Source organism: Scheffersomyces amazonensis, assembly GCF_036850825.1.
Source record: "Scheffersomyces amazonensis strain UFMG-HMD-26.3 chromosome Unknown RJT21scaffold_3, whole genome shotgun sequence".
Taxonomy (NCBI): Eukaryota; Fungi; Ascomycota; class Pichiomycetes; order Serinales; family Debaryomycetaceae; genus Scheffersomyces; species Scheffersomyces amazonensis.
The window spans coordinates 320,622-347,783 of record NW_027042743.1 but is presented as its reverse complement, the minus strand read 5'-3'; the positions used below and the strand labels follow the sequence as shown (position 1 = coordinate 347,783).

General features: G+C 33.8%; 11 protein-coding genes across 11 annotated transcripts; 5 read left to right on the top strand and 6 right to left on the bottom strand. All coding sequences in view use genetic code 12, as the record gives it.

Annotated features, from left to right (window-relative positions):
• Nucleotides 1-316: 316 nt before the first annotated feature.
• Nucleotides 317-2,017, top strand: RJT21DRAFT_85379 (azole resistance protein 1; the record flags this gene model as incomplete). Its single annotated transcript, XM_064885438.1, has 1 exon — nucleotides 317-2,017. The coding sequence occupies one exon, from the start codon at nucleotides 317-319 to the stop codon at nucleotides 2,015-2,017; it is 1,701 nt and encodes a 566-aa protein (XP_064738266.1).
• A 3,315-nt stretch (nucleotides 2,018-5,332) lies between these two features.
• Nucleotides 5,333-12,294, top strand: RJT21DRAFT_132799 (Hyphally regulated cell wall protein N-terminal-domain-containing protein; the record flags this gene model as incomplete). The annotated part of the gene is made up of 2 exons (XM_064883155.1): nucleotides 5,333-5,377; nucleotides 5,920-12,294. 2 exons carry the CDS (start codon nucleotides 5,333-5,335, stop codon nucleotides 12,100-12,102), a joined length of 6,228 nt encoding a protein of 2,075 aa, XP_064738265.1. The 3' UTR covers nucleotides 12,103-12,294.
• On the bottom strand, nucleotides 12,283-13,037 carry RJT21DRAFT_119969 (uncharacterized protein). The gene has a single exon (XM_064881586.1). It carries the CDS (start codon nucleotides 12,870-12,872, stop codon nucleotides 12,486-12,488), a length of 387 nt encoding a protein of 128 aa, XP_064738264.1. The 5' UTR covers nucleotides 12,873-13,037; the 3' UTR covers nucleotides 12,283-12,485.
• On the top strand, nucleotides 13,038-15,007 carry SMF12 (divalent metal ion transporter). The gene has a single exon (XM_064882854.1). It carries the CDS (start codon nucleotides 13,248-13,250, stop codon nucleotides 14,904-14,906), a length of 1,659 nt encoding a protein of 552 aa, XP_064738263.1. The 5' UTR covers nucleotides 13,038-13,247; the 3' UTR covers nucleotides 14,907-15,007.
• Nucleotides 15,008-16,923, top strand: HOM3 (aspartate kinase). Its single transcript, XM_064881585.1, has one exon. It carries the CDS (start codon nucleotides 15,250-15,252, stop codon nucleotides 16,849-16,851), a length of 1,602 nt encoding a protein of 533 aa, XP_064738262.1. The 5' UTR covers nucleotides 15,008-15,249; the 3' UTR covers nucleotides 16,852-16,923.
• Nucleotides 16,907-18,079, bottom strand: GVP36 (Gvp36p). Its single transcript, XM_064884102.1, has one exon. It carries the CDS (start codon nucleotides 17,933-17,935, stop codon nucleotides 16,961-16,963), a length of 975 nt encoding a protein of 324 aa, XP_064738261.1. The 5' UTR covers nucleotides 17,936-18,079; the 3' UTR covers nucleotides 16,907-16,960.
• On the bottom strand, nucleotides 18,079-19,840 carry ARO9 (aromatic-amino-acid:2-oxoglutarate transaminase). Its single transcript, XM_064884101.1, has one exon. It carries the CDS (start codon nucleotides 19,756-19,758, stop codon nucleotides 18,223-18,225), a length of 1,536 nt encoding a protein of 511 aa, XP_064738260.1. The 5' UTR covers nucleotides 19,759-19,840; the 3' UTR covers nucleotides 18,079-18,222.
• A 642-nt stretch (nucleotides 19,841-20,482) lies between these two features.
• Nucleotides 20,483-21,955, bottom strand: TUB4 (gamma-tubulin; the record flags this gene model as incomplete). Its single annotated transcript, XM_064880188.1, has 2 exons — nucleotides 20,483-21,881; nucleotides 21,948-21,955. 2 exons carry the CDS (start codon nucleotides 21,953-21,955, stop codon nucleotides 20,483-20,485), a joined length of 1,407 nt encoding a protein of 468 aa, XP_064738259.1.
• Nucleotides 21,956-22,121: 166 nt separating this feature from the next.
• Nucleotides 22,122-23,175, top strand: RJT21DRAFT_113656 (uncharacterized protein; the record flags this gene model as incomplete). The annotated part of the gene is made up of 2 exons (XM_064880187.1): nucleotides 22,122-22,803; nucleotides 22,934-23,175. The coding sequence occupies 2 exons, from the start codon at nucleotides 22,122-22,124 to the stop codon at nucleotides 23,173-23,175; spliced, it is 924 nt and encodes a 307-aa protein (XP_064738258.1).
• On the bottom strand, nucleotides 23,089-24,080 carry RJT21DRAFT_30873 (uncharacterized protein). The gene has a single exon (XM_064884100.1). The coding sequence runs from the start codon at nucleotides 23,764-23,766 to the stop codon at nucleotides 23,275-23,277; it is 492 nt and encodes a 163-aa protein (XP_064738257.1). The 5' UTR covers nucleotides 23,767-24,080; the 3' UTR covers nucleotides 23,089-23,274.
• On the bottom strand, nucleotides 24,081-25,508 carry RJT21DRAFT_132797 (uncharacterized protein). Its single transcript, XM_064883154.1, has one exon. The coding sequence runs from the start codon at nucleotides 25,337-25,339 to the stop codon at nucleotides 24,395-24,397; it is 945 nt and encodes a 314-aa protein (XP_064738256.1). The 5' UTR covers nucleotides 25,340-25,508; the 3' UTR covers nucleotides 24,081-24,394.
• Nucleotides 25,509-27,162: the final 1,654 nt, after the last annotated feature.

Below are 27,162 nucleotides of genomic sequence, written 5' to 3'. Positions count from 1 at the left end.
AATGTTGTATAACTGAAGAATGAATTATTCTTTATTGTTTTATTAAGTAATTAGTTGGGTGTTCGATGGAGATTAATTTTAGGGGCCTTCATACGCAGGAATGAGCACGGCTACGTTTTTTTTTGCAATAATTCTTCGGTGATCTTCGGACGATCAAAGTTATAATGAAGAATTACTGTATATGTTATCAAAGGACTCTATCCCAAAGGCGTATAAATATAGATATTTAACTGATAGAATCCCATATATTCAGATTACTACTTCTACGTTCAATCAGTCTAGTGCATTACAATAAATGAAAAAGATATCTTTTAAGATGTCATCACTGGAGAATGAGGAGAAAGACCAATCGTCTTTAAATTTAGAGAAACAAGATAATGAAACAAAATTAAAGGAAGGGGAAACTGAGGATGTAGAAAACAACTATTTGACTGGTTTACCATTAATTTTATGTACTGCATCCATTATTTTAGCATTATTTTTGACTGCAATAGATCAATCCATTGTTATCACTGCTCTTGAAGGTATTGAAACTACATTTAACTCAGCTGCACAAATTGGTTGGACAAGTTCTGGTTATATTTTACCTATGGCAGTATTGGCTTTAGCATGGGGTAAGTGTGGTATTGTTCTTGGTAGAAAAAATAGTGTCTTAGTATCAATTTTTTTATTTGAAGTTGGATCATTGGTTTCAGCTTTATCAAATTCAATGTCAATGTTCATTGCTGGTAGAGTTATCACAGGTATTGGTGCTGGAGGTATTCAAACAAATGTCATTTTAATCAGTTCGGAAATTACCCCAATAAGACAAAGAGGTCTTGTTTTAGGTATAGTAACTATGACTTTAACTCCTGCAGCTGCAATTGGACCCATCATTGGTGGATTGTTTACAGGTTCTGCTAGATTAACTTGGAGATGGTGTTTCTATATAAACTTACCTTTTGGTGGTGTTGCAGCTCTATTTTTAATCTTCTTATATAAACCAAAACACCAAATTGCTAAACTGTTCACCAGAAGTAACTTATCAGTTGAATTTATTGTGAAAACATTTGATCTTATTGGAGTTTTCTTACTTTCGGTATCGTTAACATTATTCTTAGTTGGTTGTTCATTTGGAGGAGAAAGTGCAAATGGGTTTACAAAACCTTTACCTTTAAGTTTTGTAATAATCGGAGCAGCATTATTCGTGATATTTATTTACTATGAACTTTTTATATTCAAAATTGATGAAGAAAAGCAATTCTATCCAATGATACCTAAGTCTTTAATTATTAAGAGACAAGTTATGGCTCCAGCTCTAACAATTTTATTTGGAAATCTTGTTTTTTTTGCTTCCAGTATGTATATTTCGATTTACTTCCAAAATTTATTAGGATTTCTGGCAAGATCTACCGGGGTCCGTTTATTACCTATGATCATTCCTACATTATTTACAACTATCTTTTGTGGGGTTGTATGTAGTAGGGCTGGTGTTGTCAAACCACTTTTAGTAATAGGCTCGGTAATTTCAACCATTGCCTGTGGATTAATGACAATGTTCAATTATCATTCAAATAGTGCTATGAGAGATGGCTTTATTTTTATGATTGGGTTCTCTTTTGGGTTTTTTAACCAACCAGCAATTATAGCCGCACAGTTATCAAATAAGGAAGGTAGGCCGGATTTCAATTTGATAATTACTGCATTTATGGCTTTTTCACGTTCATTGGGATCTGCGTTGGCTGGTGTGGTAAGTACGGCGATCTATACCGCCATTGCTAGTAAAAAGGTGGATTCTTTCAGGGGGGAACTTGGACTCGACCAACTTCTCACCGGAAGAATAATGGGAACGTTAAATGAAGATCAATTTAATATCTTCATTGTATCAGTTACAAAGGGGTTAAGATGGGTATACTTTACTTGTGTTATCTTTTCAATCTTAGGATTTCTTTGCTCTTTATTATGTTTCAATGATAGAGTGCCAATAGCTAAAAAGGAGAAAGCGCAAGTTGAGCAGCCTGTTGAACAGGAAGTTTAAGCTCAACCATCAATAAGCCTCAGTAACCCATATTTCAGATCTAAATTTGGAATATGAAACAGGTTACTTTAATTATTAATTCTATTTATTTTACTTTCTAATTTTAATTGTTTTGATTAACGCATATTATGTTTGTAGTTAATAAAATTCGGGCTAATTTCTTATTGCAAAATTCAAAAGCGGGTTAAAGATGGAGAAAAACGTGAAGATTGGCGGCATATCTTCAGCATAACAATAAATTGAAAAATACAAAGAAATACAGAATTCAGTATGGATATTTATTGTTGTACTACATATTTCGGTGAACGCAGAAAAATGAAACGATGCTTCGTAAATAGTGCGCTTCTACAAGTAAGGGATTAAAGAACTATTGTATCGCATGTTACTCAAACCACTAGGGAGCATAAATTCGAGTGAGAACACAATAAAGCACCAGTACGTTACAATAATAGTATTACGTATATATACGACAAACAAACCATTTTTATTCTCATAATAAGAGTAATACAAAACAAACAATACCGTTATTGTAATACTTCTGCCGAAAAAAAAATAAATTGTGACAGAAAGGGTATATTTATAAGACGCACCAACCCTCCTCCCAAATTATACAAGCTATAGTGTATCATGTTTTAATATATTTTAGTTTGTTTACATTTAAAGAGACAAACAAAGAATACGACATTGTTGGGTTCACGATAATCCCTTGTTCGTCATTATGAGGATTGACAGAACTTGAGGGGAGAATGGGAATTTTAATCTGGATTTTAGAGGCGTAATTTCTTTAATCCCATAACTAATGAAGTCATGACTATTCACATCGCGAAAGTAATATTAATTGATAAAATATTTAAAGCTTATCTGCAATGTAACTCCTTCGTTTCCTTCATTAGAAAACCACTTGAGCCTGAGAGCTAGGTCATTAGTTCAATCATACTTAAATAATCTTAGGTAACCAAATCTCTAAATTGGAAACTTGAAAAATAGGTAAAGCCTCAAATTTAGGCAATAATTTCCTACTTTAGTAATTTTAATTTGACCAAGGCGTGCAATTTTCTTTGTTAAGGATTTAAAATACTCAAATAGTTATTTAAGTCTCTCTTCTAGAACCGATCCTTGAAGCATATTTGAGCCAAGTTGCTTTAAGGTTGACTAGCTCTACCATGAATGCTTAATATTTCTTAATCATCTCAATGAAACTCTCACACTAAGTTTTAGTTATGATCAACGTCATCGATGATCGTCGGCTTCCCTTACTGCTTACGATTAAATAATAAAGAACCGTAAGTTCCAATTCGTAGTAACTTCTGAAATTTCTAGAGGTATCACTACAATTATTTTTATTGGTCCATGGTTCATTGGTTTTACCTCTCACCCAATCAAAATAAACTGTGATTAGGAGAATATTAAGGGATACCATATAGGGGCTAGGGGTTCATAATCAATAATTTCTTTCTTTTCTTTTCTTTTCTTTTCTATTCTAGTTATACTAATATTATTAGATTTGCAATGGTTAGCAGTAATTTTCTATTACAGTTTGTATGAATTTCTTTTTACCAAAAGAATGACCATGATAATTATTAGCTATTACTACTTTGACTATTTTCACGATTCCTTTAGGAAACTGGAAAAATATTTATGGCGCCGATCTTCCTTTTTTGTGTATGGAATTTAATTAGAGCACTAAAATCCTAAAAAAAGATCTTCAAAAGTTCGTTGAAGATTGTCAAATTAGTGGTTCGGGATAAAGTAGGGGATGTGATAAAAAAAAGGGATAGGTGAAATTATTACTAAAAACGGAATTCGATAAAAGATAATTTATTTATACAAACTAGACCATGTAAAGTAATGTCTACTGCAAACTGACGCCAGATATGGCTCCAGCATACTTTCACAGTAATATTACTTTACATATATTATTAAGAGTATAAGAGCATCTAAACGTAGACTATGCTTCTCTTTCCTAATTGGGTATTTTCAATTTAGTTTTCAGAGTATTTTATATATCACCTTTGCAATGTTAAATTATGCATGTGAGAAGAATTGCTTGGTACCCTTCGTGTTTTTTTTCCTCTTTATTTTTTAGCAGAATTTACGACATGTAGGGTGTCATTTTTCTCGAACAATTACAAATGTTAACAATGAGAATTACTCTGGTCGCACAATGCATCGAACAAAACTCCCGATGTTGACACGACCCTTCGAATAAAATATTTAAGTTAATGTACTAAGTGGGGATGTCTTAGCGGATATTCCATATTATTATTAAAACTCAGTATAATTCGTTAAACAGAGAATAACTATGTAACATATAAGTGCAATACCGTTATATTGACATATAGTTGCCACAACTGGTTTCACCTCACACTAACCTGTTATATGCACTCGTGCACAATCTAAACCGAATCTCTGAAATTATAGTTACAAAATCTTAAAATCGCATGTATTAATTTAACTTTAGATTAGATATGTCATAACTTTAACCTTATAATATTTGTTTGAAACTTGTCTTAATTAACTTCGACGTGTTTTGCTTAGTCCTGAACCTGGATAGATTCACTCACTTTCTGACACTCTCACCAATATATTGTTTTCATAGTTGTAGTATTAATTCCATCGGAATACTACACAAGCTTTTAAAAATGCGTATATTTGAACAATAAAAGACTCGCATAAAGGCCCTTTCTCAGTCAAAAATAATCAGAAATTTTTCATGCACGATTCTTTTGCAGCTCAAAAATAATATATACAAAAAAAAGAAAATAGAGAAGCCATGATGCTTGCTGGAATTAATAATTACGATCTTATATTGAGTGTTTCAAACCACTACATTTAAAATATAGCTCGAGAGTTAGTCATCCAAAACCAAATCTATGTTATTTAGGTCACCTACTAAAATAAAGTGAAATAGATTAAAAAATAAGACCACTAGAAAGTAATGGGTGTTATCACGGATCTATATCAATATCCTCTTACAGTAAGAATCGACTTGTAAAGATATCCAGTCCCCCAAATTAGGTAATATTACAGGTTGAGTCTTCTCCAGATTAGGTTAGCGTTCTATCAGAACTAAATAAACTAAATGCAATTAATTGCCTGGCAGAAGCGTTAAAACACCCACAATTCTCCTCAAGAGCATTAGTATATAATAGCGCCAATTTATTTTTAAACGGCCATATTGACTTATTATCCCCAAGATCTGGTTTGAATAAATATTGGGACAGGTTAAAGTTGAAAATCCTATTAATTCGCATTCTACGTAGATATTTCGTGAACCAGCAAATTCAAATCTATCCATGATACAAAATAAGAACAATGGAGGATATGAAAACATCTGGAATTAATTCTGGAATTGATTCTGTACGATACTAGTTTTTGAACCTCCACGGTTCTTCAATCCCTTGCAGAACCCGAGTGCGAATGGAAGTATGAATTCTATGAGATTAAAAGGGATTTATGCGAAGATTTCGTACTTGTTTGTGTCGCTATTCCTCCAAAAAATATTACGTAACAAGAATCCTTCTATACTGGGATTTTATGTAAAGCACTTAAAACCTGAAATGGGTCATTTGTGACATTTCACAGGCATACATCAGAGCGCATGTAGATAAAATTATGGATTAGAAAATAAAAATATTTTTTATGTGTGAGGGTCTATTTTAGCAGCAATTAATATTTTTAGAACCTAACTTGTAGGTTAACCATCATGCTCAGCGGTTTTATTTAGGATTATCGATGAAACCAAATGGCGTACTGACATATATATAAAGGATGCGAAAGTATCCCCTCATATCTAGCCAAGATATTTATTACTTATTCAGATAAACCTTATTCAGCCCTTTTAGTCATTATCAGAAAACGGAATGAAAGGAATAGGCTTATTCTTGACCATAGCCTTCCAGCTAGTGCTCGCCTTGGCACAAGATGTCACTCAAGATACAGTTGACTACGGTACTTTTGATATCGGAGTGGGTGACCTTGATATTAGTCCTGATGTGTATTATTCCATTATCAATAACGCCGATACTACTATTTCCGGTAGTGTTAATGTAGGTAACTCGGGAGGGTTCTACATCAGTAGTGTCTCAAATCTCATTGGATTAAATGTTGAAATAACTGGTGATACTTTTGTGAACGATGGTACTACATCTTTCAATTCTGTTGCTTCCCTTATCGCTAGTACTTATATTCTTACTGATACGGGAGGTTTCACGAACAATGGTAACTTCTATATGGGATCCAATGGTGCTCTTGGAGTTGGTACTTTCACCATTAATGCCCCAACTATTACAAATAATGGTTTAATGGTTTTCTATCAAACTCAAAATAACGGTGGTCATGTCACCTTAGGTGGAGAAAACTTGGTAACTGGAGGTATTACTAACAATGGACAGATTTGTTTATACAACGAACTTTATGAGCAACTCTCGGGTATCGGAGGTACTGGATGCATTACAGCCCAATCAAATTCTACTGTCTACGTTTCTGATCCTTTCGCTAACATAACTGGCCAAACTGTCTATTTAGCTGATTCTCAATCATCTGTTATTGCCAATCCTCTTTTGGCAGGAAAGCCAATTAATGTTGCTGGTTTTGGTAATGGAAATATGATTGCTTTGAGTACAACCTTAGTTCCTAACGTCCTCGGAGTTACTAAACCATTCTCCTATGATGCAAGTACTGGACAATTGACACTTTATGCTGCAACAGGGTCTCAGGTTTTTAACATAGGTACTGGATATAACGCCAATGATTTCTCAGTAACAACTGATTGGGATGCCGTTCAAGATGGGGTGATATTACCCTTTAATGCTGTGACTTATAGTGGTCCCGTTCCTACTGGTACTGGTTCTACTTCTTCATCAGGTTGTGCATTATGTGATTCTCTTCCAGCTATTCCTGGTATCAGTGGATCCGATTACACGACTACCGTCACCAGCTCAGAAGATGGCCAAGTCTGTACTGATGTTGAAGAAATTGCAGTCACATCTGATGCTCTGGGTAATTTCTACAACACAACAATTCTTTTGTCAGCTTACTGTGCTACATCATCTTCTAGTGAAGCATCATCTTCTAGTGAAGCATCATCTTCTAGTGAAGCATCATCTTCTAGTGAAGCATCATCTTCTAGTGAAGCATCATCTTCTAGTGAAGCATCATCTTCTAGTGAAGCATCATCTTCTAGTGAAGCATCATCTTCTAGTGAAGCATCATCTTCTAGTGAAGCATCATCTTCTAGTGAAGCATCATCTTCTAGTGAAGCATCATCTTCTAGTGAAGCATCATCTTCTAGTGAAGCATCATCTTCTAGTGAAGCATCATCTTCTAGTGAAGCATCATCTTCTAGTGAAGCATCATCTTCTAGTGAAGCATCATCTTCTAGTGAAGCATCATCTTCTAGTGAAGCATCATCTTCTAGTGAAGCATCATCTTCTAGTGAAGCATCATCTTCTAGTGAAGCATCATCTTCTAGTGAAGCATCATCTTCTAGTGAAGCATCATCTTCTAGTGAAGCATCATCTTCTAGTGAAGCATCATCTTCTAGTGAAGCATCATCTTCCAGTGAAGCATCATCTTCCAGTGAAGCATCATCTTCCAGTGCTTCGGATGAGGATACCACTTACACCACCACTTTCACCACCACTGAATCCGATGGATTTGTTGCTACAGACTCCGGAGTTGTTGTTGTTAGTACCGATTCTAATGGTAGTGCTTCTACTTCTACTTCGTTGTTCCCAACTGAAAGTGATCCATTTACTTCTTACACCACCACTTTCACCACCACCGAATCCGATGGATCTGTTGATACAGATTCGGGAGTTGTTGTTGTCACCACCAACAGTGCCGGATCATTAACTTCAGAAACCTCATTATTCCCAACTGGAAGCGATGTTGATACTACTTACACTACTACTTTCACCACCACTGAATCCGATGGATTTGTTGCTACAGACTCCGGAGTTGTTGTTGTCAGTACCGATTCTAACGGTAGTGCTTCTACTTCTACTTCGTTGTTCCCAACTGAAAGTGATCCATTTACTTCTTACACCACCACTTTCACCACCACCGAATCCGATGGATCTGTTGATACAGATTCGGGAGTTGTTGTTGTCACCACCAACAGTGCCGGATCATTAACTTCAGAAACCTCATTATTCCCAACTGGAAGCGATGTTGATACTACTTACACTACTACTTTCACCACCACTGAATCCGATGGATTTGTTGCTACAGACTCCGGAGTTGTTGTTGTTAGTACCGATTCTAATGGTAGTGCTTCTACTTCTACTTCGTTGTTCCCAACTGAAAGTGATCCATTTACTTCTTACACCACCACTTTCACCACCACCGAGTCAGATGGATTTGTTGCTACAGACTCTGGAGTTGTTGTTGTCACCACCAACAGTGCCGGATCATTAACTTCAGAAACTTCATTATTCCCAACTGAAAGTGATCCATTTACTTCTTACACCACCACTTTCACCACCACTAATTCAGATGGATCTGTATCTACTGACACTGGTGTTGTCGTCGTCACTACCAACTCTGCCGGTAGTTTGACTAGTGAAACTTCTGTTATCACCAATGCTGATACTACTTACACTACTACTTTCACCACCACTGAATCCGATGGATTTGTTGCTACAGACTCCGGAGTTGTTGTTGTTAGTACCGATTCTAACGGTAGTGCTTCTACTTCTACTTCGTTGTTCCCAACTGAAAGTGATCCATTTACTTCTTACACCACCACTTTCACTACCACTGAGTCCGATGGTTTCGTAGCCACTGATTCAGGTATTGTCGTTGTTACTGGTTATCAAAATTCTCAAATTTACACTTCCACTTCATTATTCCCAACTGAGAGTGATCCATTCACTAGTTATTTGACTACATTTACCACAACCAATTCAGATGGATCTGTCTCTACTGACACGGGTGTTGTTGTTGTCACCACCAATTCTGCTGGTAGCTTGACTAGTGAAACTTCCATTGTAACTGATCCTGATACTACTTACACCACCACTTTCACCACCACTGAATCCGATGGATTTGTTGCTACAGACTCCGGAGTTGTTGTTGTCAGTACCGATTCTAACGGTAGTGCTTCTACTTCTACTTCGTTGTTCCCAACTGAAAGTGATCCATTTACCTCTTACACTACTACTTTCACCACCACCGAGTCAGATGGATTTGTTGCTACAGACTCTGGAGTTGTTGTTGTCACCACCAACAGTGCTGGATCATTAACTTCAGAAACTTCATTATTCCCAACTGAAAGCGATCCATTCACTAGTTATTTGACTACATTTACCACAACCAATTCAGATGGATCTGTCTCTACTGACACGGGTGTTGTTGTTGTCACCACCAATTCTGCTGGTAGCTTGACTAGTGAAACTTCCATTGTAACTGATCCTGATACTACTTACACCACCACTTTCACCACCACTGAATCCGATGGATTTGTTGCTACAGACTCCGGAGTTGTTGTTGTCAGTACCGATTCTAACGGTAGTGCTTCTACTTCTACTTCGTTGTTCCCAACTGAAAGTGATCCATTTACCTCTTACACTACTACTTTCACCACCACCGAGTCAGATGGATTTGTTGCTACAGACTCTGGAGTTGTTGTTGTCACCACCAATAGTGCTGGATCATTAACTTCAGAAACTTCATTATTCCCAACTGAAAGCGATCCATTCACTAGTTATTTGACTACATTTACCACAACCAATTCAGATGGATCTGTCTCTACTGACACGGGTGTTGTTGTTGTCACCACCAATTCTGCTGGTAGCTTGACTAGTGAAACTTCCATTGTAACTGATCCTGATACTACTTACACCACCACTTTCACCACCACTGAATCCGATGGATTTGTTGCTACAGACTCCGGAGTTGTTGTTGTCAGTACCGATTCTAACGGTAGTGCTTCTACTTCTACTTCGTTGTTCCCAACTGAAAGTGATCCATTTACTTCTTACAGTACCACTTTCACCACCACCGAATCCGATGGATTTGTTGCTACAGATTCCGGAGTTGTTGTTGTTACTAGTAATAGAGCTGGATCATTAACTACAGAAACTTCATTATTCCCAACTGAAAGTGATCCATTTACTTCTTACACCACCACTTTCACCACCACCAATTCAGATGGATCTGTATCTACTGACACTGGTGTTGTTGTTGTTACCACTAATTCTGCTGGTAGTTTGACTAGTGAAACATCATTATTGACTAGTATTGCTGCTACTGATTATACCACTACTTTCTTATCTACTGAGTCAGATGGTCAAGTTGATACTGACACTGGAGTGGTTATTGTTACCACCAATTCTGATGGCCAATGGTACACAACTACCTCTTTGATTGAATCGCCAACTGAATACACCACTACATTCTTATCTACTGAAACCGATGGAAAAGTTGATACCGATACTGGTGTTGTCATAATCTCCACTAACTCTGATGGCCAATGGTACACCACTACATCATTGTTGGGAGCTACTGAATATACCACCACCTTCTTATCAACTGAGACTAACGGACAAGTTGATACTGATACTGGTGTCGTCATAATCTCCACTAACTCAGAAGGTGAATGGTACACCACTACATCTTTAATCGGTGGAGTTGTTTGTAAGAGAGATGGTACCGGTTGTACTACTAATCTGTTTACTGAGTATACTACAACCTTTGTATCAACTGAACCAGATGGAAAAGTTGATACTGATACTGGAGTTGTTATCGTCACCACCAATGCCGCTGGAAGTCTTTACACTACTACATCATTATTAGGAGCTACTGAATACACTACTACTTTTACTACAACTGAACCAAATGGTGTTGTTGAAACTGATACCGGTGTGGTTATAATCTCAACTAACTCTGAAGGTGAATGGTACACTACTACTTCTTTGATTGAATCGCCAACTGAATACACTACTACATTCTTATCAACTGAGTCTAATGGAAAAGTTGATACTGATACTGGTGTAGTCATCGTCACCACCAATTCTAATGGTGAATGGTACACTACTACATCCTTACTTGAGTCACCAACTGAATACACCACTACATTTACTACAACCGAACCAAATGGTGTTGTTGAAACTGATACCGGTGTTGTTATAATCTCCACTAACTCCGCTGGTCAATGGTACACGTCGACATCATTATTAGGTGCTAGTGAATACTTAACTACCTTTACTAGTACACTTCCAAATGGTGTTGTTACTACTGAAACAGGTGAAGTTATTGTCTCTACGAATTCAGAAGGTGAATGGTATACCACTACATCCATTATAGAAAAATGTTCTTGTTCTGAATTCACTACAACTATTGTCACCACTAACACTGTTGGTGTGCCATGTACTGAAACTGGTGTATTAATTGTCACTACTAATGCAGCAGGTGAGACTTATACTACTACTTCATTGCTTGGAACTCAATCAGGTCCAGTTATTTACACTACTACTATTGTAACTACGGATACTGTTGGTGTTCCATGTACTGAAACTGGTGTTGTTGTTGTTACTACTAATGCAGCAGGTGAAACTTACACTAGTACTTCTATCTATGGTACTCCAGTTTACACCACCACTATTGTTACTACTGATACTGTTGGTGTTCCATGTACTGAAACTGGTGTTGTTGTTGTTGGTACTAATGCTGCTGGTGAATCATATACTAGTACTAGTATTGTTTCTAGTGCTTCACAAAGCATTTTATCTTCTTATACCACTACTATTGTTAGTACTAATGCTGCTGGTGTACCTGTCACTGATACTGCCGCTGTTATCGTTGCAAGTAGCTCTGAAGGTGGAGTATACACTTCTACTTCAATCATTGGTGCCGAGTCTACTGGTGAAGCTAGCGTTCCAGGAGCTACTGAAGCTGCTCCAGCTGTTGGTACAACCACCGCCGCTACTCCTGTTGCTGCTAATACTGTGGCCGCTGAATCAACTACTAGTTCCGCTACTTCGGCTCCAACTGCTCCAGTTGCTGAGGGAGCCTCTTCGAGAAGTCAAGTTTCAATTATTATGACTTTGATTTCTACATTTGTTGTCATAATGTTCATTTAGTTAGGTTGATTTTGATTAGCATTCTCATTCCTTTTGCTTTCGTCCTTAATTATTTATTTTCTATTCAGTTCATACCCATGTTTTCAATTCTTGTTACAATTTTGCTTTTTTTTTTAAATTTCAATCATTTGGATTTAACTTCTTTTTTTTCGTTAACTAGTCGTTTTAATTATTTCTGTATAAAAGACTCCTGTGGAGGATTTAATGTATTACTTTGCTTCGTATTATTTTGATATATTTATAGATACTGTAAAAAAAAAGAAACTATTTATGAGATAAAGTATCTATTAATAGGTACATAACGCAAAATATTATAGTATTTACAAGAAATGGATAATCACTTAGATTCCACCAATCATTAGCATTATATTCATCGCCAAAACTTACCATACTGGCTCGTCTTCTTTCTTTCTTTGCACCCTGACAATTTCGTAGTCATCATTAGATTTGACTTCTTTAGTAATATGATCAGTTAGAAGTCCTTGCAAACGATAATAATCATTCTTTTTATCTATGGGTCGTTTATTCTCAATCAATTGCATCATCTCTTCTTCATTTAATTGTCGATGCCTCTCATCCCATCTCTCCCATTTTACAGCAGTAAATTTCTGTAAATAGAGTGAACCAGCTACTATAGATATTAAAAATGGTAATCCAAAGTATAAAAAGTGATTTCTTTTCAATAATATCTGATATTTACCAGCAAACGTCTTATCATAAGCTGCCTGTTCTGCTTTCCCTCTGAACTTCCTATTATCAAAGGAAACCATATTACTTTTCTATGTATGTTATATTAATTTATTTGAACTTTGTGCTGAATATATATAAACGCATACACAAACAAAAATAGAAATATCACCCCCTTTTACAGTTACGAGATACTAAATATATCTTACCTACTGTATATATCTCTAGCTAAGCCAATTTATTATTGGTAACTACTTTAGTCGCGATTCATTTGGTAGATATTTTTCTGGCTTTTTGTGAGGAGAACAATTCTTTGGCTTGAGAATTTGTTAGGCCATTTCCGGGTCATTTTAGTATATAGAATACAGCAAATCCTAATTAATATCACTTTTATTGTATAGGTGAAACTTAATATTTTAACATATATAGTTAGTTTGCTTAATATAACACAGCATAGAATGGTAGAAGGACTGTCTAGAGTATTGGGACAAGAAATAGGAGCATCAGCTCATGAATTACTGACTTCTACAAAACAATTAGAAACAGGAGATGATACTATACATATTCAAGTTGAACAAAATGATGAAGATGAAGATGAAGATAAATCAAGTAAATTTAATAAAGTACTTACAGCCTTAAGAAAATATGGTACATTTATAGGTCCAGGATTACTTATTAGTGTGGCCTATATGGATCCAGGTAATTATGCTACTGGTATAACTGCTGGTGCAGCTAATCAATATTCACTTTTATTTATTGTATTTCTTTCAGATATTATAGCTATATTCTTACAAAGTTTATGTATTAAGTTAGGTTCAGTAACTGGTTATGATTTAGCTAGATGTTGTCGTGAATATTTCCCAAAATGGTTAAACATTATTTTATGGATTTTGGCAGAATGTGCTATTATTGCAACTGATGTAGCTGAAGTTATTGGTTCTGCTATTGCTCTTAATATTTTGTTACGTATTCCATTACCTGCTGGTGTTTGTATTACTATTGTTGATGTAATTCTTGTTCTTATTGCTTATAGGAATGATACATCATCAACAAAATTGGTTAAATATTTTGAATATTCAGTTGGACTTTTAGTCTTTGCTGTAGTTGTATGTTTTGCAGTTGAACTTTCTCAAATCCATGCTGATGTAAGAGAAGTATTTAGAGGATTTGTACCTTCTAAAGAAATGTTTGAAGGTAGTGGTATGACTATTGCTACTTCACTTATTGGTTCGACTGTTATGATTCATTCTTTATTTTTAGGATCAGGAATTGTTCAACCAAGGTTAAGAGAATATGATGTGATGCATGGTTATGTTAATTTGGATGAGATTTGTGAAGCTAATGATGAAAAGGATCCGAGATCCAAGAAGGATAGAGAAGCAGAATATTTCTATACTCAATATAAACCTTCATATCAATCAATTAAGTATTCATACAAATATTCAATCATTGAATTGACTGTGACATTATTGACATTTGCATTATTTGTTAATGCTGCTATTCTTATAGTTGCCGGATCTTCCTTATATAATACACCTGAAGCATTAAATGCTGATTTATACACCATTCATTATTTATTATCTAAAAATTTGGCACCAGTTGTTGGTACCATATTTATGTTAGCACTTTTATTTAGTGGACAAAGTGCTGGTATTGTATGTACTATTGCGGGTCAAATTGTTAGTGAGGGTCATATTAATTGGAAAGTTAAGCCATGGTTAAGAAGATTAATTACAAGAGCTATATCTATACTTCCATGTCTTGCTATTTCTGTTTCTATTGGTAGAAATGGATTAAGTATTGCATTAAATATTTCACAAGTTATTATTTCCTTATTATTACCACCATTAACAGCTCCATTAATTTACTTTACCTGTAAAAAAGAAATAATGAGAGTCGCTCTTACTGATGATGATCCTGATTATGAGTCTGACTCTATAGTTAGTCGTGCTGATGATCAAACAGACGAAGAGCAACAAGAAAATTCAGTAAGATATAAATATATGGCCAATAATTGGATTACAGCTAGCGTTGCCATTGCAATTTGGTTATTCATTTCAGCCTTAAATGTATATGCTATTTATGACATGGCAATTAATGGTGTTGCAAGTAGTTAATTATAAAATTTTGGATTTAAACATAGATTTATACATACATAGAATTATATATTATTATAAATATTTTTATTTTTTTATGCTTTATATTTCCGGGGTATAATTACTATAAAACTATTTTGTGTAGTCCCGAACTAAGATTGGCGCGACACACGTGACTCCGCTACCGGAACTGACGTTGAGTCATTGCAAGTAGGGCTATCACCAGATTGAAAAATTTCATATTGACCCATATTAATTAAATTTATTGTTAACGTAGCATTTTGTAAAGTATTGTGATTTTCATTATAGATTAGTGATATACTCCATAGAAGTTGTAGATTTTATTAAATAACTTTTATTCAATATGCCTGCATCTCCAGCATTATCTGCTCGATCTTATAATTCAGTATTAGATTTTAAGAGTGTCCCAAGTAAAGGTGGATGGATTGTTCAAAAATTTGGTGGTACATCTGTGGGGAAATTTCCTAATAAAATAGTAGATGATATTATTAAAGCATTTTCAGCAAATAATCGTGTTGCAGTGGTATGTTCAGCTCGTTCATCTCAAACTAAAAATGAAGGTACTACATCTCGATTGTTAAGAGCAGCTGATTTGGCTAGTGAAAATAAAGATTTCGATGCATTATTAGATATTATTGAAGAAGATCATGTAAATAATGCCAAAACCTTTGTTACTAATGATATAAAAGTTCAAGAACAATTAATTCAAGATTCTAAGAATGAATTAGATCATGCTCGTGAATTATTAAAAGCTTGTCAAATCATTGGAGAGATAAGTCCAAGATCTCTTGATTCAATAATGTCAATTGGAGAAAAATTATCATGTCTTTTTATAGCTGCATTAATGCAAGATCATGGATTAAAATCAAAGTATATTGATTTATCAGATATTATACCATTAAATTATGATTTCTCTCGAGGATTTGATGATAATTTCTATAAATTTTTATCTCAACATTTTGGTAGTCAAGTATTACAATTGGATGATGATGTAGTTCCAGTATTAACTGGATATTTTGGAGTAGTTCCTGGTGGATTATTAAATGGAGTTGGTAGAGGTTATACTGATTTATGTGCAGCATTAGTAGCTGTAGGAGTTCAAGCTGATGAATTACAAGTTTGGAAAGAAGTTGATGGTATATTTACTGCTGATCCAAGAAAAGTTCCAAATGCAAGATTATTAGATAGTGTTACACCAGAAGAAGCAGCTGAATTAACTTATTATGGTTCTGAAGTTATTCATCCATTTACTATGGAACAAGTAATTAAAGCAAGAATTCCAATTAGAATTAAAAATGTTGAAAATCCTCAAGGTAAAGGTACAATTATTTATCCAGATAATATTGGTAGAAGAGGTGAAGATACTCCACCACATCCACCTGCAGCATATGAAACATTATCTCCAAATTATATTACTTCACATAAAAAGAGATCTGCAACTGCTATTACTGCCAAACAAGATATTGTAGTTATAAATATTCATTCAAATAAAAAGACTTTAAGTCATGGTTTCTTAGCCCATATTTTTACAACTTTAGATTTATTTAAATTAGTTGTTGATTTAATTTCAACTTCAGAAGTTCATGTATCAATGGCTTTACAAATTCTGAGTGATCAAGAAAGTGCCTTAAGATCAGCTGTAAAGGAATTAAGAAAAATTGGTACTGTTGATATTACTAGAAATATGACTATTATTTCATTAGTTGGGAAACAAATGGTAAATTTTATTGGTATTGCCGGTAATATGTTTAAAGTATTAGCTGATGAAAAAATTAATATTGAAATGATTAGTCAAGGAGCTAATGAAATTAATATTTCTGCTGTTATAGATGATAATGATACTATACGAGCATTATGCTCTATTCATGCAAGATTATTAGAAGGAAATTATGATGCCCTTAGTAATGCTGTTGATTCTCGATTAGAAGCATTAAGATTATCATAAAATTAATCTACACTGTAAATACAAAACATTTTATACATCATATTTATTTAACAAATATATATATATAGGGATAACCCAAACCTTTAATTATAAAAAACTTATCACCCACTTAAATATCAAAATCTCCTGATTCTCTACTACTAACATTATCACCAGTACGATCACCATGTTTTTCTTCAATTAATGATTCAAATTTATCAACCAAACTACCTAAAACTTCATTAGCTAATTTATGATAAGCTAATTGAGCTTTTACTAATTCTAAAAATTCTTCTAAAGGTTTAGCATTTTCTAATACATTTTGTAAAATATTCATAGCATCTTCAACAGTATTAGCAAAATCATCTTCAGCATTTTCCATAATAACTCTTAATTGAGGTTCTTTTGCAGGATTAGTACATTGAGCAACATTTGATCTAGCTAAATCATAATCAACTCTTTTTTGTTCAACTTTCTTTTGAATATTATTACTTTGACTAATTAATTGTCTTAAAGTTGTATTTAAAGGTTTATTAAATTTAGATTTAATTAATTGATCTTGACCTAATCTTGCATTACCAATTTTATTTAAACTTGTTGAATATAAATCGAGTCCCTTAACTAATAAATCTTCTGAAGATGTTGAACTTGTTGATAAAATTGATGCATCAGTAGCTCTTGCTAATGCATGATATAAAGTTTTAGGAGGTTTATATTCACCACTATTTGGATTAATTATAGCTGCTTGAGCTTCAGCAGGAGTTGTTGCCTTTGATAAATTTGAAACACGAGAACTAATATTTTTACTAAAATCTGTAAATGATTCTTGAACATTTAATGGATAATCATAACTTTCATTTTCATAATTAGTTGTGATTTTTAATACATTTTTATATAAACTTTCAATTTGATTACATTTATTAGCTAATTCAACATATTCAGAAGGTAATTGACTAATATCATCAACATTAACTTTACCTATTCTTTCTTGAACAATTCTACTAGTTCGATGAGCCATTGGTAATACTTCATTATTGAATTCATTAGAAACTTTATCGGCTAAAGACTTTAAGTCCTTAGTGAAGTTAGTGAAATTGAATGACATTTATGTGATGAATAATCTGTCAGTTAGTTGTTTATTAAGTATGTGTTTTGTCGTGTCGTGTCGTGTCGTGTTATATAAACCTCAGCCGTAGTGGTGACCTTTTTTAGTGAGGCAAAGCTCCCTAATTTTCGGGGCGAGGCTGGTTTAGATTTAGATTTAGATTTACATCAGTTGCGCGTACTATATAACCCACACTCATAAGTGCAATAACTTTAGTATTGAATATCTATATAAAAGTTTGTAACATCTACTACAATTAAGTACTAACTATAAGAATTACCATTTAATTAGAATTCTAAGCCCTTTTCAAAGAAATCATTAATAGCATCAGTTAATCTTTTACCTCCTTCAATTAATTCTTCATCGGAATTAGCCGGAGCATAAGTTAATCTAAAGAAATTAGCATGTTCTGCACTAAATTTCTTATCAACTGCCATATTAATACCTGGTACTACACCTACACCATAAGCAGCAAATTTCCAAACCAAAAGTTTTAATTTAGTTAAGAAATCTGTACCTTCGGGAAAATTAACAATAAGTGCTACAAACATTCCTGCCTTTGGATCAATTACATCAATATATTTCTTGGCATAAGCTTCAGAATCAAATATTGTCTTTAATAAAACATCTCTTCTATGACTATAAGTAGCTCTCATTTTTAAAATCCATTGTAACCATCCATCAACACCACCGAATTTTTGTTGAATAACATTATTAACTATTAATTGCGAAGTACCACTTGAAGTTCTAGTAACAATAGCTGAATAATTACTAACAGCAGCAATAACATCCTTATGAGCAACAATAAATCCTAATCTTAAACCAGGAGCAAATAATTTAGAAAAAGTTTCAATTCTAATAACTCTACCTTTAGTATCAATTTCTAAATAAGATGGAATTAAATGATCTTTTAAATATTCATCAACAGTTAAAAATTCATCTAATTTAATAGTAGCAGATGGAGGTTGATATGGTGGTAAAGCTAAATAACCATAAGGATCATCTTCAATAATTGCAAAATCATACTTTTCAGCTAAGTCATAAACTTTCTTTCTAAATTCAACAGTTTGAGTTAATCCAGTAGGATTTTGACCAGTAGCAATAGTATATAAAGCCTTTGGTTTATTTTTACCAGGATGAATAGTTTCCCAATTTTCTAATAAATCAGTTAAATATTCTAAATCAAGACCTTGACTTCCATTTTTAATAGATAATTTAACTGGAACTGCAATTCCTCCAGCATTACTAACATTTTGTAAAAATGGAGTAAAAGTAAATTCTTCAATTAAAATAACATCTTCAGGATCTAATAATGCATCTGCTGCCTTATTTAATCCATCACCAGCACCATTAGTAATAATAGTTTCCCAATTTTCATAACCTGGTTTATGAGTTCTAGTAATAAAATCTCTAGTAAATTTTAATAATGGACCTAAACCTTCAACATTTGCATATTGCAAACCAGTTGCAATATCAATTAAATCTGGATCACTAGTTCTTCTTTCAATTCTTATAGTCTTTACTGATTTAGTTGGTTCTAAAGGTGGTGTAACAGTTTGAGCACCTTGATTTGAACCAGATAATGATAAATTTTCTAATGAATTATTAGTTAATTGATAAGATTTTTCAAAGGGGAAATCAACTAAATTAATATCAATTGAATCAATTGGGAAAAATCCATCATTTGGCATACCCCAATGTAAAGGTAAAGGTTTTGGATGAGCTTTAAACCCTTCTGGAGCTCCATCAGTAGGTCCAGTAGTAAAATGAGAAGTTGTTCTAGCAGCTGCTCTTTTAGAAATTAAATTACCTATACCAGTCATTATTTTAATTATTTTAATTTTATTTTTACTTTTAATTTTATAGTAGTGATATAATATTATAAAGGAAAGAAATATATATAAATATAAAACTACACTTATGGAGTCAACGTCTAATATATAAGGGTGTTTCCTGATTAGGGCATGGAGGATTTGTAATGAAAAATTAGAGCCGCAGCTTATCTAGGTTCTATTTTGTGCGGCAACGGTATCGGTTACAACTATACCATATGGGTCAGATCTATTCTTTTTACGGAATTAGAATCCGATGATAATAGACATTCTCAAGTAAGTTTTATTCATTGGTGAACTACTATAGCACAGACATACAAACATGCAACTAAACAAAAAAACAACCAAACAGACAAACAGATAGGAAGGTCAGATAGTTTCTGAGCTTAATTAGCTTTGTTAGTTATTGCATTAGTCATACTCAAGGCTCGTAGATATGTGGCTGTAGAAGGGGCCCCGCATAGAGGTCTTACTAATTATACTATATACAGTTGATCTATGAGGAATCGGTAACAAAGCAAGTTTAAGTAGACAATAACTATCACTGTAACTGTGGTGGTGGTGTCTCCCTTCTCGCAACTTTAAGTGTGGATTAGATAAGCTAGGAATTTGCGGAATCACATTGCCTAATTCGGGTAGAGCGGTACTTTCCCAATGCGGTACTCGTATATACATAATATATATATATATATAAATAATGCCTCGTTTATATAAGTTACATAATTTCGTCTTCTTGCAAGATGTCATCATCAAGATAACTATCCAATTGACACGACTTGTATTCATCAACAACACTGGCAATGGTTTCACGACATTCATTGAATGAATCAAGCACCCGTGCCCTTTCTACTCTATCGTTAGATTCCACATAGGAATTTAAATAGGCTTCTCTTTTAGCTAATAAATCATACTGTCTCAAGATTTTGTTAAATACAGGAACAATCGATGTATTGTTAGATATTTGAATCCCACTTAATTTGGAATTTGTCTTTATAAATGGAGATTTTTTACCATGAACTAATTGAATTGAATTTGAAGTCCACGGTACAAAATCTATTCGATTTTGAGATTTTATTATACCTTTACGTATTTCTTGTTGATCGAGATTTTGTCCAATTATGTAGTTTAATACACTTATATATTTGGTTTGTTCAACTCGATTCATTTTATACTTATCATTCAATAATTCTAAAAGCATATCATATTCATTTAAAGAATTATTAAATGGAGCAATTGATGTAGTTAAAAATTTTAAATTTGGAGTAGGGATTAATGTAGAAAATATGCTTTCAATAGAACTATACATATATCCCGGAAATCTTAAAGGATTTGAAACTGATGCTAGTACATAAGAAATTAATTTATTTGTACTTTCAAATACTTCATCAGTCTTTCTTGAATTATTATAGTTATTAAGTAGTAAATTTTCAATACTATTTAAGGAATCATTATGGAAAATAAATGATGAATCACTAAAATCAATTAATCTTTTTAAAGTTAATACTGTATTATATGGTTGTACAACAACATCACTTGTCTTTTCATTGGATGGGAATATCAGAAAGGTATTAATAAGTTTCTTATTACCAAATCTATCATGAAGTAATTCCAATAATAATGAACCTACACCTGAACCTGTACCACCAGCTACACTATGAATTAATTGAAAATTAGATAAATTATCACATTTATCCATTTCTCGATCGATTAAATTTAATAAATCTTCTTGATATTCTACACCATATGAATAACCATTTTTCCAATTATTGGCTGCTCCACTACCTTGTTCACTTAAATGTATATTTCGAGGATTAAACATTGGTAATTGATTAGCACATTTATTTATTACTGAAGGTTCTAAATCAATTAAAATTGATCGTGGAGTATATTTATTTGTATCAGATATGGTATAGAATAATTCTGGTCTATCATCTCGAAATTTGGTAGTAGTCGATGGTAATTCTTCACCCTCTTGTTGATACGTTAATGAATTATCTATAGGATATGCTAAGGGAGTTCCATCTGGTTGTATTCCATGCTCTTGAGCTAATTGATGCCAATACTGAAGTCCCACTTGATTTCCACACTGACCTGCTTGAAGGGTGATTGTTTCTCTAGAAAATTCTTTAGTTAGTATTCAGTTGTTATACATGTCTTAACCATGCATCTTTTATACATACCCAGGCATATTTATAGGTGTAGTCTATGGTTGGACTTTGTATAGTAAACAGTTTTCAATAGTTTGTTTATAATTTTCCAGTACAAAAGTATACACAAAAAAGACGCGATATCAAGTCACGTGCGACAATATATAGCCTCAAAAATAATATACTAACATCGCAGGACCCTATATAATGACTAAAGCTATTGCAACTAAGAAAATGATGTTTCTATTGTTGTTCTTCACATTATTGTTATTAGTTAGTTATTCTCTCAATTATCTGATGATCGAGCCGAATCAAATTAGTCAACTAATAAACACGCGAGATGTGAAATCAGGTATATCTGAGATATTGGTAGTCAAAAGGTGGCTGAACTGGGACTATATATTCCCCGCGAGTACTGCCCACGCTGGAGTTATGTTAACTTCAGGTACTTTAGGTTTAGGAGCAGCTGTCGCAGTCAGCATACCTGTTGCCGGCGCCGTTTTTGCTGCCATATGTATAGGATTAGCGTGGATATCATCTACTAGGGCTTACATAGCAAGTAGTTCAACTGCTAACACGCGTAGGGCTATTGTGTCCTTTGCTCAACATAATCAGAATCTAATCGATAGGTTTGGTACTGTAGATTCGAAACACGGTAAGATGATTAATTTGAGGGCAATTAAACCAGAAGTAGGGGGTATTATATCCGAATACAACATGACCTATAGTACTGTTTATGGATTGCTAAATTCGTATGGATTAACTGGTGCCGTGATATTAGATAATACACTGGTGAATTACGCGGGTTTCATTAATGAGGATCATGTGGCCAATCATTCGTTAACGTGGGCGTATTCTAACGGTACTAATGTTATGATAGCGGCATCAAGTGAGCACGACTTGGTGACTTTAGTGCATGCTGTAGGTCAGGCACACAGTAATAATAGCTCACTGTTAGATAAAAGAAGTTTTGCTGAGCTCATATAACTTTGATGACGAAAACGATGATTTGGCAACAGAATTTACACAGCAAGTAACGGGACTCACACCGAACTTTGAAGCTTCAATTTACAGCTATATGCAACAGACAGATAACTACAAGTACTGTGCCGCAGCACGGACAGAGGATGATCCGAACTTTAGTTATAATGATTTACCTCTGGATAATGCAGCAAAAGTTGAGATATACTTTAATACCTACGGAGGGATTGACAGCGAATGTAACGATAATTACGACGGTGTAGACTCAAGCGAAATGTAATTGGCAGTGTTCTTAGGTGGTTATGTGGTTATACAGGGTGGGAGCAATCATTATAATAATACATTTAATATAATATAATAGGGATTAAATGAAACGAATTTATAAAAAAAAAAAAAATAGTATGGGGGAAGCAAGTGCTAACGATAATTTACTCCAATGCGTAATACGGATGATAGAATATAAAGATTCAACAGGAATGGTGGTTAAATGATGTAACTGGCTTAAATGGATTAACTGCAGTTGTACGTCACGTAAATTATGGGCTTGACTAGTGGTGTGGAAAAGTTGTATGTGGTGTCTCAACATATGCTGGTTGTTATGTTGGGACCTAGTGGGATCATGCTTGATCATCCAATCTTTAAAATTCTTTAATGAAGTGAAGTGGAGATTTGGTTCACATAAGCCACTGATAAGGGGAGCATTTTTGACAGTAGCTGCATCATATAAGGCGAGCTTCAAAAGGGAGCTGTTAAAGGGAGTACTATGAAGATTGTGACCTAAGGCAGTGAGAATATCAACGGCGGAGGTGGTGAAATCAATAGTAGGGAACTGATAGTGCTTGTTAGAAGTAGTGAACACAGCTAAGATCATGAAATAGGTAGTGTGAATTCGATTCAAAAATTTGGCCAAGGGCGATAAGACAACTGGGGGTCTGGGCTCGGCAGGTGCAACAGGTGGAGCGTCAGAATGAAGGTGGAAAACATAGTGAATATTCTGAACCTTGGATCTGGATTCATTGGCAGGACGAGGACTGCGAGATATAAAGCGAAAACATGCTTTAACTAAATAATAACATATAACATAAACATTTTTTTTAAAACGGATATTAATCCAACTATACTAAACTATGTAACAAATAACTACTCCAAGTAGTACAATACTGGCAGGTATAACTGCAACCGAAAATTAACGTGGGATAAACTGTGACTCTACAACCTCTAACTAATTGTTTGTTTTGTCCAGACTAAAACAATTATTATACAGGTATATTATAGAGAAAAAAGGAAGGAGAATGAATATTTGTTTCAGCAAGTATTGGACATCGAAAGAAGAACCATAATTAACAAAGAAGAAAATCTCATTGATTTTAAAGGGATTTAAGAAAAGCAAATAAGAAACTTTAATGGGTAGTAAAAGAGTTTCTATAATAACTTTGACTCTCTATTTTTTTTCATTTTTTTAATCATTTTTTAATATTAATTTCATAGGTTCAAATATCCTAGTACGATCTCTTTCTCTTTCTCTTACATGAAACACCAGCACTTTGAGTAGATGTTCCTCCAGTACCAGTTGCAGTGGCAGTTCCAGTAACTGATGGAGTTCCACATTTACCTAAAGCAGCAGCTAAAGCATTAACAATAACAGTCTTTAAAGTGGCAACATTGAAAAAGTTTTGGAATAAGGAAGGAATTAACCCTGATTGGGCAATGGCTTCCACAATTTCTGGTAAGGTTATAGCACCTGAACTAAACAATTGTTCAATTAAATTAGCACCCCATGTGTAAAAATTTTGATCAGTGACTAACGCTTCAACAACTTGATCAGCTAAACCAGAGTCCTTTAATGAAGTCATTAAAGAAGTTAAAAGAGATGTTTCAGAAGAAGTAAGATCTCTCTTTTCTCTCTTAATGACAGTAATTGGAATATAAAGATCTCTCTTAGACTTACCACCAAGAATATTAGTAATTTGTCCAACCAAATTTCCAACAAATTGAAGAGCTAAATTATAAATTTCTGCATAAAATTGACAATCATTAATTAAATCTTGAATGACTTGAACAGCCAAACCAGAATTATTTAAAGCAGTAAATAAAGCATCAATATTAATTAAGCCACTCTTTACAACATCAACAATAACTGTAGTAGAAATATTTGCTAAAGTTGGATCATCAATAAAGTATTCAATAATAGATGGAGCTAAATCAGTATCAGCTATAGCAGTTAAAACATCTGTAACAATATTATCTCTTTTAGTAACATCAAATGATTTAACTGATTTCATTTTACTATATTCTTGTAAACCAGAAATAGCATGATTAATGACTTGAACATCCCGTTTAGTTAAACGAAGTTCATTTGAACTATCATAATTCTTAGCAGGGGCAGCACTAACGCATGCCATGAATGCCATAATAGCAATGGCAATTGTTTGGAAAACTTTCATGGTTAGTTATAGACGGTGACAAACAGTTAGCGATTGAAGATGTCAAATACTAAAGACAAAAGACTAAAAGAGTTAGAGTTTTTAACTTTTTTCTTAGTAACTTCACCATATTTATAATCTTGGTAAATCTTCTTCATATCCATTACTGGTAATGGGTGGTTAACTATAGAGAACTTCCTATTTAAGCCATACTTTGGTAAATGTATAGTGTAGTTGAATTAGACTGCAAATTCAAAATTTCCTAATGCGGAAATGTTGTTGAAAAACAAATTGGTAGTGCGGATTTCAATTGTATGAGTGGCCCCAAATTGTACCCATTTCCCAAACAGGCAATTCGCCAATTCAATAACTTCCAAGTGGAAAGAGGGTCGTAGCATTAACCTGAAACATAATAGCAAAGCCAACAAAAGATACGAAGTATCTGAGAGCTGATGATTGTTGTATAAAGAATTACAAAGTTTTGAACAAGGAACTCTTCTATAGTTGATCGATGAGAACCAAGCTTTATTTAGTTGACATAATAGAGTTAAAAAAGCTTAGCTCATGGACAAGAATATTGGCAGGGGTAATCGTGTAGATGTAATCAGACCATCAGCTTTGAATATAGTTTAATTGCAGTTGAATTTGGATTTACTCCACTATTTTAGTTACCGCTTTAAGCAAAAATATAATTGTGTGCAGGAAAATTTCTACTAATAAGGTTCTTCACTTGCCTCTTAACAGGTCTTGGCAGGAGATTAAAGTTATTTATAGGTATAGGCTATGTCTGCAAAGATCGGAGCTATGGTAAGAGTTCCGTCTATTATCGTCATTATACATTCACTTTAGCTAAACTATTACTATTTGTAGATCAAAGTATAGTATTTGTGGTACATGTAGGATTATTTACATACTTAGTACTTTTTAATTTCTATTATTTATTCTACTTACTTCTTCTACTTGACATTTACTTTTAGTTATATTAGTTCTACAATTGGTTCTTCGCTTCTCTTAATTCTCTATCCTTACATAAGTGCTGATACAGCTGAAGCATCGCAAGCCTCGTGTTTACGAACAGAACCTGTCAAAGCCTAGAAAATACAATTGACACTATAAATAACATAACATAACATACAAATGGAATGTAATATGAAATTATTGATAGTTCAAACACATAATAAAACTCAATAATAATCGACTGATCTAAATACTCGAAACATTTACTTCGTCATCGGCTAGTAAGTTATACCTCATCGGTGTTTACTAGAGTAGCCAGCGAAAGCGCCATACCGCAATAATTTACACACCGGCTATTACGGGCACCGGGCTTGCGACCTGAATTATAACCTTATCGTGAATGGCTTTTACACCATATATTAAAAATTATCTCAAGTATCCATAGTTTATAGCTAATTAAATATATGAAGTATTGAGTCATTAACTATTACCCAATGATAAGTAACATTTATTTGGTGTTGGGACTAATAGTGCTCCTATATGTGGGGCTCATCTTCTTATTTAATAGGCTACCCCATATTACTGTGAAATCTCTTGGATGGTTTTCAATTAAACATATAACTATAGAGTATAACTCTACTACCATTTATATTGGTAAGGCACAAGTTCGATTGAATTTATTCCGAGGGAAGGAGTCTGGTTTAAAGTTGATTAACTTTGAAATCATGGATATCGATATCAGATCTCTCAAGAGTGAAAAATCACATAGATCATCTCATAAAGGTGATGAAAATGAAAATGAAAAGGAAAATGAAATTGATATAGAAATAGTGGAGTCAGTAACAGATAAGTTATCATTTAAAATCCCTCATAGAATCTACGATTTT